The sequence below is a fragment of the Xylona heveae genome (assembly GCF_001619985.1).
Source record: "Xylona heveae TC161 unplaced genomic scaffold L228scaffold_8, whole genome shotgun sequence".
NCBI classification, from domain to species: domain Eukaryota; kingdom Fungi; phylum Ascomycota; class Xylonomycetes; order Xylonales; family Xylonaceae; genus Xylona; species Xylona heveae.
Window position 1 is genome coordinate 765,910 of NW_017264200.1, and position 13,558 is coordinate 779,467.

General features: G+C 47.2%; 4 protein-coding genes across 4 annotated transcripts; 2 read left to right on the plus strand and 2 right to left on the minus strand.

The window, feature by feature from the left end:
• Positions 1 to 22: 22 nt before the first annotated feature.
• L228DRAFT_240104 (nucleoside hydrolase) lies at positions 23 to 1,740 on the minus strand (the record flags this gene model as incomplete). The annotated part of the gene is made up of 5 exons (XM_018331210.1): positions 23 to 673; positions 724 to 905; positions 1,210 to 1,379; positions 1,507 to 1,610; positions 1,696 to 1,740. 5 exons carry the CDS (start codon positions 1,738 to 1,740, stop codon positions 23 to 25), a joined length of 1,152 nt encoding a protein of 383 aa, XP_018186790.1.
• Positions 1,741 to 2,821: 1,081 nt separating this feature from the next.
• L228DRAFT_212465 (MFS general substrate transporter) lies at positions 2,822 to 4,598 on the plus strand (the record flags this gene model as incomplete). Its single annotated transcript, XM_018329945.1, has 6 exons — positions 2,822 to 2,958; positions 3,031 to 3,181; positions 3,238 to 3,331; positions 3,400 to 3,617; positions 3,708 to 4,391; positions 4,485 to 4,598. 6 exons carry the CDS (start codon positions 2,822 to 2,824, stop codon positions 4,596 to 4,598), a joined length of 1,398 nt encoding a protein of 465 aa, XP_018186791.1.
• A 1,337-nt stretch (positions 4,599 to 5,935) lies between these two features.
• On the minus strand, positions 5,936 to 8,843 carry L228DRAFT_168656 (kinase-like protein). Its single transcript, XM_018329461.1, has 5 exons — positions 8,194 to 8,843; positions 7,125 to 7,975; positions 6,961 to 7,045; positions 6,654 to 6,900; positions 5,936 to 6,564 (listed from the first exon to the last, which is right to left on the minus strand). Exons 1-5 carry the CDS (start codon positions 8,373 to 8,375, stop codon positions 6,127 to 6,129), a joined length of 1,803 nt encoding a protein of 600 aa, XP_018186792.1. The 5' UTR covers positions 8,376 to 8,843; the 3' UTR covers positions 5,936 to 6,126.
• A 2,541-nt stretch (positions 8,844 to 11,384) lies between these two features.
• On the plus strand, positions 11,385 to 12,722 carry L228DRAFT_253696 (hypothetical protein; the record flags this gene model as incomplete). The annotated part of the gene is made up of 1 exon (XM_018333765.1): positions 11,385 to 12,722. The coding sequence occupies one exon, from the start codon at positions 11,385 to 11,387 to the stop codon at positions 12,720 to 12,722; it is 1,338 nt and encodes a 445-aa protein (XP_018186793.1).
• Positions 12,723 to 13,558: the final 836 nt, after the last annotated feature.

Genomic DNA, 13,558 nt, shown 5'->3' on the forward strand with positions numbered 1-13,558 from the left:
ATAATAATAATGTAAATTGGTACTAAAATTTGTAATGGCAAGAAAAAATCCTATCAAGTAAAGCATGCCCAAACATATCTGGGCCAGGCGGTGGTGATTGGATCATCCGCGTAATAACATTCTGTATATCATGCCTCGAATAAGATAAAGGATCAGGTGTTTGACTGGTTGTACAAGTCCAACGTCCTCTAGTTTCTGCGTCATCCGTCTCAATCGTCACGTCGTGGAGATGATCATATGTCCATGACGACCCCGACGAGCTTGAAGATTGCGGCGATTGAGAAGACGCGAGGAAATACCATAGACACACCGGATCGTTGAGCGAGATACTTCTGCCCTTTTCCGGACTTCCACCTGACTCTCCAGCATGGCGGACTACGGCACCTTGCTCTTTCTGTCTTGTTGCTGCGGACTTGTCAAAGGCAGATGTAAGAAACCCATTGACCCACCTGGCGAGCGGGCTGTCGGGCCGCGACTCGAGGCAAGTCAACCATGAATCCTCGTAAAGCTTATGCTGGATTGTGAGATCAAGAGGGAATAACTTAAAGTTCAGGGGTCTTGTGCGTTTGTCGGAATTGTCTAATGCCGCGACAAAGGAAGGGGCCGTCAGTCGTAAGACCTCGGCGGTAGCATGGGGATCCATATACGTGTTAAAATCTGCATAGGGAGAGACCTAGACGCATGTTAAGTATGTAATAGATGAAAGGAGATGCTAAGAATTACTTTTCCTTTGACGCCAAATGTTCCTCCCATACAAATAATCTCTTTTGCCCGGAGAAAGACGTCTGGTTCCTTGGTCGCGGCAAGAGCAATGTTTGTCATTGGGCCAAGACAAACGATGCTGACAGTGTCTGGGATCATTGCTGGAAAGAACATTGATGATTTCTTCATGCGCTGGTAATTTGCTGGGAATGAGTAGATGTGACGGCGTCTCACTGATGTTCGGCAGATCCTCCGCGACTCCGCCTTCCCGTGGATATGGACGAAAGGCATGCTCCCAAGGTTGGGGATATGTAGGCTGCTATCGTACGGAATTAGTGAGGATCTAACGAGTGTAATTGGTCAAAAGTAGGGAAGATAATACAGAGGAAGACGCTCCACCAAGCCCGTCTTTTCCATCTGTTGAGAGTAGGTAGGTCAGTTGCGAGCCTGGGGACTCTACGTAGAAATTCGTGAATAGTGAGGGATGATGGCTGCTATGAAACATACGGTGTCTATCCATTTGCACAAATTCATATTCCAGTGGTTTCTCGGCGCCAATTGCGACTACAGGCGGATGTCTTTCCAAGGTCTCAAACCCCTTTGGCAATCCGGCCTCAATTCTCCAATTGCGTTCGCGTTCTATTGACTCGAACATTGAAAGAAGGTTGCGCAAACAGCTAGACATTATGATTTATAAATTAGCAATAAATTTCAAGAAACCCAACTAAGGTTAATCATCTATAGATTGATAAAATACGTTCGGCGAGCTGAATGATGAGCATTTCTTCATCAACTCAAACTCACCCGTGAACATTGGTATTTCCGTAGACAAGAGATACCAAGAGGACTTCAATCTCCTCCGCCTTCGCCGAGAGTGCGAGCAACAGTGCCAAAACGTCATCGACGCCCTGATCAGAAATTCAGCTTAACAAACACTTCTAGACATGACCGACTCAGAATTTCAACAAGTCACATGGCACAAAAAGAACTTACCGGATCAGTATCAATAATTATCTTTGCACGAGAATTCGACGCCATGTTGTGAGTTTGATTCTCATGTAATTGGTGCATAAGTTAAAACCCAGTTATTTGATGTGTCACGAAGAGAATGAAGCACTTGGAAATGACAATTTAATTTGATTGTAATTCTATTTCGTAAATCATGCAATTCTCATCTTGTAATGGATAAACTGGATTGTTGCTTCGAAGGTGGTTAAACTTCAGAACTTCAGAGGGCAGGTTTAGTTGCCCCACCTGTTTGCTCTCGGGCCGCGTCTTGGCCATCGAACCGTCGCCGTCGTCCCGCTCTTCGGCAGGAACCTGAAGCCACCGCCATCCAACCATATCTACCATGTGACGATGAGCATCGCTCTGGCTGCTCAAAGCCCCTGATTTTAATGGCATCACTGGTTTTTAAGACACGTCTTCACTGATTTAGTTTTACTGACAAGGCGGCTAATCTGCTTCTGCATAGCCCAACTATTCTCCCCGATAACGGTCACTTAGTCAGTATTTCCGTTCGGGTTTCTCTGCCGCCGATTTGGATCGCCTGAGGTTTCTACTTTGGAGTCAAATTCTGCGGAAATGGCCTTATGCTATCTCGGATTTTCTCCACATAAGACGTCCCGAATGGCTATCCCCATGCACATTGATCTCACACGTGGGCGGCGACAACTAGTGCCAAGCACTCCAAAGGATTCCTGAAAAGCACGGATCCTCCCACGTGGCAAACTGATCAAGACCGTGTTTAGGAAATAAATGTATTTTAAATGTATAAAAATTTTCTTTACAGGCCAGGATATCAACCGGTGGCTTGGCAAATGCTTTTTGTTACGTTCATGGAGCCCAAAGGAATAACTTTCAGCGGATGCTTTCCGCGAGAGAAGAATACCGTCAATGAATATAGCAATATAAAATGCTGTTCCCTCTTCCAATGCCATTGCCTCTGCTGTCTGTGGATATACAAAGCAAGATTATACACCTCTTTGACCGCGTTGACCAGTTATCCTAGGAAGGCACGACCATAGCACCCTGACCGGGAAGCTACGCAATTCCTCACAACATGACAGTGTCAGGTAAGGATGACACAGCCATTGGGGTTGTTGAGCAGCAGGGCTCGATGTCGTCCGATACCGCCGAGAAGAAGACTTGGACATGGAGGGCATTTTTCATGGTCCTTGTGCAAGGCTTTGCGCTCTTCTCGGACGGCTACAATGTTCAAATCATTGGATATATGCAGAGTGTCATGGCCGTTCTGTAAGTCTTGCTCCGCAATCTGATGTGTTCGCCGGAGATCGGTTTAGTTGGGAAGTATCTGACTTTTCATAGATACCCAAAGGTCTTAACTGCTAGCATCAAGACTAGACTGTCAAACTCGATTCTCATTGGAGAAGTCGTTGGCATGATCTTGTTCGGACTCTGCATTGACCGATTTGGACGAAAGATCGGAGTCATTGCAACGACTTGCTTCCTTGTCTTTGTATGTGGAACGGTTCTCAAGCTCCTTCGAGAAAAGATATTAATTGCTTGTAACAGGGTATCGTTTTGGCCACTGCCTCGCACGGAACCTCGCTGACCGGGATGTTCTGGATGATGATTGTCTCTCGCGGCATTGCGGGCGTTGGAGCTGGTCAGCGATCACTTCTGTAGCCCCACTGTCCGTATCTCCAGCTTGTCTAACCTCGATGATGATTGTAGGTGGAGAATACGCTGTGTGCACCGCACAAGCACTCGAGTCTGCAGATGGCAGTACCGCAACTCAGAAGAAGCGTGGCCTGCTCGTTGCCATTTCCACCAATTTTTCCATTATTCTTGGCTTCGTGGCATCGAGCATCGTTTCCATCATCGTCATTGCCGCCTATCACGGCAAAGCGAATGAAGGAATCTGGAGAATCTGTTTTGGAATCGGAATTATCGTATGTGCATCTCACACTGTATTCCTCGTAGCATTTTAAAGCACCCCCCATATGTGCTAGAGCGAGCCCTAACGATATCAACTCCATCAGCTGCCTCTTGGCATTTTCCTTTTCCGCATCTCCATGATTGATTCCCGGCAATATGAGAGGCATGCTATCCAGCACAAGCTACCGTACAAATTAGCACTCAAAATGTACTGGCGGCCTTTGCTCGGATGCTGCAGCGCGTGGTTTCTCTACGACTTCGTCGTTTACCCTTTCAATCTGCTCGCTCCGACTCTTGTCAAAGGATTCTCAAAGAAGCAGACTCTGTTGCAAAGCGTAGGTTGGAGTGCGCTTATCAACTCATTTGCTCTCCCTGGCGCTCTTTTTGGCGGTTGGCTCATGGACATCATTGGTCGGCGACAAACGTACGCTCTCGGATGGGCAATTGTTTCCATCCTGGGCTTCATTATTGGTGGTGCAATGGTGCAGCTGCAGCACGTCTTTCCGCTTTTCGTCGTACTCTATGGTTTGTTTCAGACATTCTTGAGTGTTGGTCCCGGCGACTGTAACTTTCTCGTGTCATCCGAATCATTCCCGACGCCGCTGAGAGGCCACTTTCTCGGTTTTGCGGCGGCAGTTGGAAAGGCTGGAGCAGCGATTGGGACGACGGTGTTGAGCAGCGCCTTGAGCTCCTACGATGACCCGGTCAAGGGACGCCAGGTTATTTTCCTCATTGGAAGTGCAATCTCAGTAGTTGGTACACTGATTGTGTGGTTTTTGATTCCGAATGTAAGTTTTCAGGTCGCATTGAAATATTTTATCTTTTGGGTTTAGCCACGCAGTCACATATAATGATTCGATACTGACCTTGAGTTTTACCAGCACCCCAAAGAACTCGAGGATCAAGACACGCGGTTCCGTGCCTACTTGGAAGAGAATGGCTATGATGTTAGCCAGATTGGCCTACCGCAATCAAAGCCTCAGCGTGAAGTCTAGTTAGGCTCTTTCTCGTAACAGTCTATCATTAAAACCTTTTTTTTTTTTTTTTTCAAAAGTAGCTGCAGTATCTGATCATGTAATATTTCAATGTGATGAATTTTCTTTTTCCTGCCGATGGACTCTCTTTCCTGAAATTCTGAAAGTCTTGAAACCTGGATTCGAACCTTCCGGTCGTTGTTGGAGCTTGTCATTGTACGAGGAAGTACGCACATCGAGAAGAACTCAAGAATCTCATCTCGAAAAAGGACTTCAAATCCGGAGTAAATGAGGAAGGAACAACATGAAATATATAGAGCAAAAAAATATCAGAATTGTTGTCGTAATCTTGAACATTTGAAGACAAAACCGTTCAAAATTTTAATACAGTAGCATACAAAAGAAAAGCCAAAATAGACAAGGGGATAAGCTCCTCTAGGAGGACGCCAAATCAAAAACGTTCAAAGGCATTTGGATAAACCGAATTAGTCTAAGATAAGAAAGAATTGAAGAAGTAAGGCCCGAATCATTCAACGATAAGACAGCGCGTAGATCAGTTCTCCGCGGCTCTGAGGCTCCGAGGCCGGATTAATTTCTACCATCCTTGACTGGTTAGAACGATGGCGAGACTTGTGGAGCAAGGAGATGGACAGCCGGATGGAAAACGAAAACACCCACCCCGCCCCCGAACGAAAATACCAATCAGACAAATATCACAGCGCGCAAAGATTCATGTACGAGGTAGAAAAATCACACCGCCATGCTGCCGACGACGGTCGACGCTAGCGTGGCAGCCGGCACGTGCCTGCGAGGGACATCAACGGCAAAAGGGAAACAAACAAGGGGAAGAAAAAAAGAAAAGAGAATGGAACAGGAGAAAGAAAATAGAGGTGTATATAACGAACTGTATGGGTTCCAGATCAGACAAGGAAATTGGAACAAACAAAAGAAAATAAATAAATAAAATGGTTGAGGACGGTATGATCACGAGAGATTATATCAATCGACGTATGCAAGACGGGTTGATGACGTTAGGAGATGATGATGATGATGGAAATGACTAAGACGAAAAAAAAAAGAGAAAATTATAATGGACCTTAAAAAAGAAGGGGGGAAAAGAGAGACAGAGAAAAAAAAAAGTAATCTGCTTTCCCAGAATCCTATCATTCATGAATGCTATTAATTATCTCGTCGAATTCCGTCAATCATCCCGTCATTCGTTTGTCATCCATCTACAGCTTGTGTGACCCATTAACCCCTCCGCGAGTTGTGCACGTTTGCTTCTTTCGCTTTGCGCTGTCGAGTTCTATCTAAAACTAAGGTATTCAAATAGTCCCTTTTTTGCATCAAGTGCCGCCCTTCAGCGCCAATGGCTCGAACTGTACTGCGCGGATTTCACAACAGGTATTCCCCTATGTTGACTGGCCTTGTTCTCTACCCTTGTCGTTGGCATCACGCAGCCCAGCGTCCGAGTGTAGGATTTCCTTTCAGTCATGTATCGTAAAAAAAAAGAGAGTGCGAACCGAACGCTAATGGATGCCGGTTTACACTACCTTCTCTTGATTTCGGTAGACCACCCTTCAATCCCTTCACCACGACTGCCTACAGCTATAGGCAGACTGATTCCGTCCATACCCTTTGTTTCGCGCAGGAAGTCGTGGCCGCTCATACCGCCTGCGTTGGCGCGCTTCTCTGGTACAAGCTCAAGCATGGGGATGAGGAAGTCCGAGATACGTTTCGATTCGTCGATGCTAAAGTGGTATTTTTCATGCAGGACGTCAGGGAGAGCCCAGTGCCGTAGTCGATGGATGTTCCGCAATTCGCCTTTGCGATTGAAGATTTCTTGTGACCACCGGCCGGAGAGACAGAGTGACTTGGGGAAGGGGCCCAGGAGCTCAATGATTTGAGCAATGTGATCGTCATCTTTACCGTATTTGGTGCCTGACTGAGGGTCGAAGAGGTAGTCTCCTGTGATGAGCTCGAAGACCTGGACAACGTGTGAGTGTCATGGGAGGTAAAATCCAATCAAAGTCATCTCCGTAGAGAAATCATTCAAGAAGGATGGGAGGGTCGTACCATTGCTGCCATACTCCAAACATCTGTGCTTGCGCCCCATTTGGAGCCTAAGATGACTTCAGGAGAGCGGTATTGTCGGGTCTGAATATCATTTGTAAAATGGTGTCCAACCCAACAGGCATTGCCTAGATCTGCAATCTTTACGGAAATGGTATCTATCGCGTGTTCAAGATCCTGCTGCGAGCTCTGTTCCGATGCTGCCTTCTTATCGAGTGAGATGCCAGAAATGTCTTGCGTCAAGATATCCCTGGGAGATCAATGTCAGAGAATTGCCGGGTTTAGCTATTAAGCAATGCGGACAGCTTACTCTGTCTTTTCTCTCTCGCTTTGTGTCGCGTCGTCGGCGGAACTGATGCCTAGCTTTTCTCGCATTGAAAGGTTGGAAGAAGAGCCTAGCCGGCGTCAGAATAGATTCCATATGATGAAGCTCGCGCTGGGCGCTGGGCGCAGGGCTACAACACGTTCGCTTACCTTGACTCTCCTTCATTATTTTATTAAGGCTGCTCGTGGAGCCCTGTGTGCTGCCGGGAAATCGTAAGTCGTTACTGCTAAAGCTTGCATTAAGTGGACTAGGCAGCGGCTGGCTGCCTGTGATGAGTGTACGCCTCCGCCGTCGGCCATTGCGATTGTCGTCCTTGCCATCCTTCTTCGAGTCTTCCTTGACAAATGTCTTGACGATTTGCTCCACGTCACCAATCTCAATGAGTACGTTTTCAGGCTTGAGATCTGTGTGAATGATACCACACTCTCGATGAAGGTAGTCAAGACCGAGGAGCACCTGCTTGGTGATTTGCTTCACGAGCGGCATCGGAATGCCACGGTGATTCCACCGCTTGATGAGGCCCAACAAGTTTTCACCGAGGACCTCAAACACCATGCAGACGTGAACGCCATTGGGACCTTTGTGTTCGAAAGAGTCCAGTAAACTGACGACGTGCTTGCGACCGGGATGTTCGGGTTTCGCGTGGACAATCTTATTTAGAAGCTTGATCTCATCGATGGCAGTTTCAGTGTAGTGAGCGGCCGACCGGACAATCTTCAAAGCGACATGTTTTCCCGTTTCGTTGTCCCGTGAAAGCCAGACGGTAGAGAAATGGCCCCATCCCAGTTTGCGCGTAACAGTGTAACGGCCGTTCTTGAATGACTCTCCGACAGAGCAAGGGTGATAACCTCCCTTGCAGTAATCCTCCGAGTCTTCCTCATCGGCAGTGTTCTCGGCGGCGGGGTCGTCGGATTCTGATGACATTGAGGGCGAGCGACTGATCTGAGTCGTGTATGTTGGTCGCGGTGGTGCCAGAGGGGTGTTCACGCCCTGCGAGCTGCTGTGGGGAGGGTCAGTTGTGCGATCGCTCATCTCAAATGACGTATCGTTCTGGAGAGGTGTGATGATGGTATCGGAGTGATGTTGTGCGACAGATCAGGGAACGGGGGCAAGTCGGGGGAAACGGGAGGTGGGGGAAGAGACCGATTGGGGGCGAAGACGAGGAGACCGGCAAGGGGATGATCAATTAAAAGAGATTATTTCAATTCAAGGGCGTACCTGTAGTTATTCATACCGACGGCGCTCTGCGGACTGACACCTTGTGATTGTTGATTCTCGGTGGTGACGATGGGCTTGAGATCTTGACCCTTCCTTCGCTTCTTGCCCCCGTTGCCGTTCGCAGCGCTCGCTACTTGTTTGGCTTTCTGAATAGCCGCCTTGGTAATGCTGTCGCCGTTCATCCTGTCGGCGACCCTTTGAAAATTACCACCCTTCAACGCAGAGGATAATACTGGGGCGGAACAGAATCCGGGTGGCGGGGTCGATAGTTAGAGAGGTGGTGGGTTGCTCGTGCGAATATTGATGCAGGGGAATTGAACTTCAGCAAGGAAATATAACAGTGGGGGGAAAAAGGTCAAGCAGCGCAAAATGGCTGGGTCGCTTTGGATGGGGATCACGCCAATGTTGGTTCCCGCAATTGACGCTAGCGAGCAGATCGCATGGAGAAATCGGAGCGAGGGAAGAGACACTTGAGATGACCAGATGGACTGAGAGAGATGGAGACGGCGTCAAAAAGGAAAAAAGGAGGCGGACCAGTTCTCTCTCTTGATCTCGGTCAGGTCAATCGCCCAATCGCTCAAACTGTTGTGTGAAGTTGGCGTCAATCGATGATGATCTGATATGAGTGATTTATTCCATGTATTTCTACAATTCAAGACAGAGACTGACAAACCAGAATCACAACAATCAACGAGGACTGGACATGAGGAATCGGAGATGAAGAATGAGATAATCTGGTTACGGCACGATGGAAGATAAAGGTCACTCTAGAACTGATTTGCGCAGTCCAGCCCTGTTTCCCTTAAGCTTTTGTTGTGCTGGTGTATGCGCCACAAGCAGGGTTTCTGATTGAGAAGAGACAACTGTCCAAAGACGTATTCGGGAGGGCTGCGTCAGAACATGTGTGCTGTGCAATGATGCAACCAAGGTCTCATATACTGGCACATTTGGTGTATCGAAGCCTGACCTGAAGCAGTTCAGCCAGCCTGACTATTCCGATATACTCTCACATATAATAAGCATGTGGAATCTGCGATACATGCCTGAATTTTGTCGAGTAATTGAGTGTTTCAGGGCATTACCAAACAATTGAACGTACCTCATTATAAATACCATCCATCATGTGATTGGTACGGCTTCATGCCAAGCATCCAGATGCATATTATTGCTGACAGATTCTGCCGCATATGGTGTGTTAAATGCCAGTCTCATGAATCTCAATTGAATATAGCATTGAATTTCGAAAGGACGGTTGGCATGAATTATATAGAACCTATTTCAGTGGCCTAAAGAAATGATCACAGCATCCTGCGGTCAGGGGCCAGGATTGCTCTAGGGGCCCTCGCATCGCCGATGCCAGCCGCTCGAAAATTACAAGGCAACACCAAAACACGCGTTCGTAATACTAAGAATTGCTAGCTATCACAGAACTCTAGCGCGTGAAAGACCTTTCAGCAGTTGCGCAGATGAGCAGCTAACAGAAAGCCATATGAACGGTACCTTCCAAGATGAGGAAGACATGGAATAGCATTATGTTGTGCTGTATCCAAAAGTCGAGCCAGAGTATTCCCCTATGCCATGAAAATGCTAGCAAACAACAGAAAATCCTTCCCGAATATCAACACCACGCCGCGAGTCTCTATGCGAAAGGAGGTTGCACTTGATGGTTATGGTATGTCCATGCATGCAACAGAAGCCTATTCAATGCAAAACATATAGATTACTAAGATTGAAGCTGTGACTAGAGTAAGTTCAGACACAGCTAATGACACCGGAAGACAGAAGAGGAAATTAGATAGTAAAGTGAAAGGGCCCATCCACAGTGACGAATGAGAGAAATAACGTGCAAGTAAACATGCCAATAATGGCCAGGATGCGCCAATCGAAAAAATCCATGCCCGAAACCAGAGGAATCGGTATCAATGACTGCGCCTCCCTATGCAATGGGAAACCGGTGGCTTGAGTTGAATATAAAATTGCGGTACTGATATCGTCAATAAGGGTTTCATAAAAATCTGAAACCGGCGGAGATTAGAGTAGTGTTCGACGCCTTTTCCTTCTATACATCGATTGTATGAAGTGCATCATTTGATTGGAGGCAAAGTTGCCTTCGACCTAGTATTATAAGCTGAGTTGTAGGGGGCTTTTAATCCTGAAGACAGGTAATGCACAAATACGCTTGGTCTCCTGTTCTTTCGCCTTAATTAGATAGCTTCTTTCTTTCTCTGAACCCCGCTCTGCAAAGTTATTAGCAATTGATTCTAAACAGAAGATACTTCTCCGGCCTCAGTGCTAAATATCATATGTCAATATCATATGTCATGAGAGGAGCAATGACATATTTTGCAACTCTCGCTTGGCTGGTCGGGCCGTTCCCCGCTCCTGCCGCTTTCCGCTTCCCCACGCGATTTTGATCATCTGAAGAACGACACCAGGACACTCAGTTATCTTTCTGATGCGAGCTGAAAACGCCTGCATCAGCTTTCATCTGCATCTTTCATTGGATCATTTCAAAGGTCAAACCCTACATGTGCATGATATGCTGCGTCCATGTTGTATGCATGAACTGCCTCAACCTCCCCCACTCAGCAACCTTGTAATTTGTAGGCCTCTCGAAAGAACATTGCAGAATCATGATAGGGAAGAATGTATTATGACAGCATTCAATATTACTGCAGCCAAACCTGGAGCGGGGATATGCTGTGTAGAATTTTCATGCACAAGCAAGCATCCGTCAATGCTGAAAGATTGACAATGACCTAAAGGAAGCGTATCCAAAGGGTATTGCAATACTAATTGCCAAAAGCCACAGATCGGAATAGCCTGGATCTTCAGCTCCGAAATGGGGTTGCCTCTCCTTTTCTTGCTCATCCCCACCAGTTTGAGCTGGGTTAACCCCAGTTCGTGGCTTTAAATCCCCGTCACTCTTCTGCATCGAAACGCCAGAGCCGATGTTCAGCTGGATCAGAATGAAGCATGTAGCTGAAATTCGAAGCCACGTCAGTATTGTTTCAGCTGCATGACGATATTTGGAAGCGTGTGGATTCCTGCAAGTGCCTTCTCCTTTGGAGCGTGTCAAACATAAAAGGATCCCCATCGTCTCTCTGTTCACAATCATCATCAGATTGAGAACAGATTTTCTGAACCAGCTCAAAGGCATCCTCCGCCGAATTCTAGCACAGAACAAAACAATGTCCACAAAACCCGTCGTCGTTCCTAGACTTGGGCACTGGCTCCCAGATAACCATCTTATTGTCCACGGATGGCTCAAGGATCTTATCAAGCATGTGGACAGTAAGAATTGGTCATTCAAGGATCTCAATCCGGTCCTCCAAGACTTTCAGGAATTCATCGACACTCATCCATTAGCGAGACAAGCTGCAACCTTCATGTTCCAACAGGTCCCGGACAAGCCACCGTACAACGAAGACCCTCTCGGGAAGCCGCAGGTGCGCGACTATCCGCACATGTTTCAACTCTTCAACGAGATCATTCAACGGGCTCCCGAGTGGAGCGCGCATGCGAATGACGTGGGCCTTATCGGGTTTCCCATCAATGCCATCTTGGACTGGCCGATGGGCACTTGGCCAGGATACTACTTCTTCCAATTCCCCAAGATCAACGAGTATTTCAAGCTCATGCTGAATGAATGGGCCAAATTCCTTGCTTCACGCGACTCAGCATACATACTTGGCACAGACGCCAACCAATGGTTCTGTCCAGAGGCCATCAAGGCACTCGAGGAAAAAGGCAACAAAGTCTCGACCCAAGAAACCCACTATACATTCGAGCAATTGTATAAATGCAACCCCAAAGACATGCACTATGGCTTCAAGTCCTGGGACGACTTTTTCACCCGTCGGTTCCACCCCGATGTTCGCCCCATTGAAGGGGAGGAGAATGAAAATGTCATTGTGAACGGGTGCGAGTCTGCACCTTGGCGACTCTCGACAAACGTAAAAGCCAATGACTTGTTCTGGTTGAAAGGACAGCCTTATTCTCTTATGGACATGCTCAACAACGATGACCTCGCCCCTCAATTTGTTGATGGAACAGTGTATCAGGCATTCTTGAGTGCAACGAGCTACCATCGCTGGCACAGTCCTGTCAACGGTACTGTGAAAAAGATTGTCATGGTGCCAGGGACTTATTACTGCGAAAACATCTTCCAGGGGTTCGAAGACCAGGAGGGGCCGGACCCAGCTGCTCCTGATAGGTCTCAGGGTTTCATATCGCAAGTTGCCACCCGCTCGATCATTTACATCGAGGCGGAAAATAAGGACATTGGCTTGATGGCCATTGTCCACATCGGCATGGCCGAAGTCTCCTCGTGCGAATATACTGTAAAGGAGGGGGACACTCTGAAGAAAGGCCAGGACATTGGCATGTTCCATTTTGGAGGCTCAACTCACTGTGTCCTCTTCAGACCTAATGTCGACTTGAAGTTCCAATATCCCGGTCCGTATGACAACTGGGATAAGGGAAATATTCCCGTGAACAGTGTGCTTGCGGTTATTCCTAAGGCCTAAGCCGATGAAGGCCATCCTCACCACCATCATTAGGCAAACGTATAGTGGAAGATACGTATGGAGCGGCAACTGGAGGGGAAAGACTTGAGCTTTGACCGTATCGAGAAGTTGAAAGCACTGCGGATTTAATAATCTTCAACTTCCCGGGCCCTTTTCATTCAATAGCTTTAATATGAGAACTTGTTTAACTGTACGATTTTGCTATGCCACAAGAAACGATCATCCACCAAAACAAGGACACGTGCTGCCTGGAATGTTGCAGGGCGTGATAAACTGAGACCAGAAAACGGATACACAAGCACCAAAGACGCCATAGTATGACATGATTGGGAAGGTGTTCAATGTTGCAAAAAGTCAATCCAATCAAAACAATCATCAATCATTAATTGAGTAATTATGACACCACCACAAAAATGTGCTTATACAATCCCCTAAGCGCTCAGGCGAATCACCTCGATGAAATCACCGACATCCATTTCTGCTCGTCTTTTCTGTTTTTCACCCCAATCCGTCAGTCAATTATTCAGGTTTCCGAAGATTGAGGTGAGAATGGATCTGCAGTGTGTCGACTTACCGGTCGAAATGGAGCAATGTTGCCAAAACGGGTATCAATTGTATCTGATGCCTCTTCTCCCTTTGCTCCATGAACTGAAGAAGTACATTTTTCAAATAAATATAGTCAATTGATCCTGGAACAGGGCTACTTGCATCGCTGCCCAGCCTCGAACTTCTTGGCTGCGGGGAAGAATCTCGTGAAGTGCGAGTAGAGGTTGTTTCGGACTCTATTGCCTTGTTGCGGGCGGCATGAAGAGACCTGAGCTCCTCGGATATTGACT

Coding starts and splice junctions, on each gene's coding strand:
- L228DRAFT_168656 (XM_018329461.1), bottom strand. CDS start 8,375: ATGAACGGCGACAGCATTACCAAGGCGGCTATTCAGAAAGCCAAACAA. Junction 6,901..6,960: donor AGCGAGAGAGAAAAGACAGA/GTAAGCTGTCCG, acceptor TTGATCTCCCAG/GGATATCTTGACGCAAGACA. Junction 6,565..6,653: donor TTTGGAGTATGGCAGCAATG/GTACGACCCTCC, acceptor CACGTTGTCCAG/GTCTTCGAGCTCATCACAGG.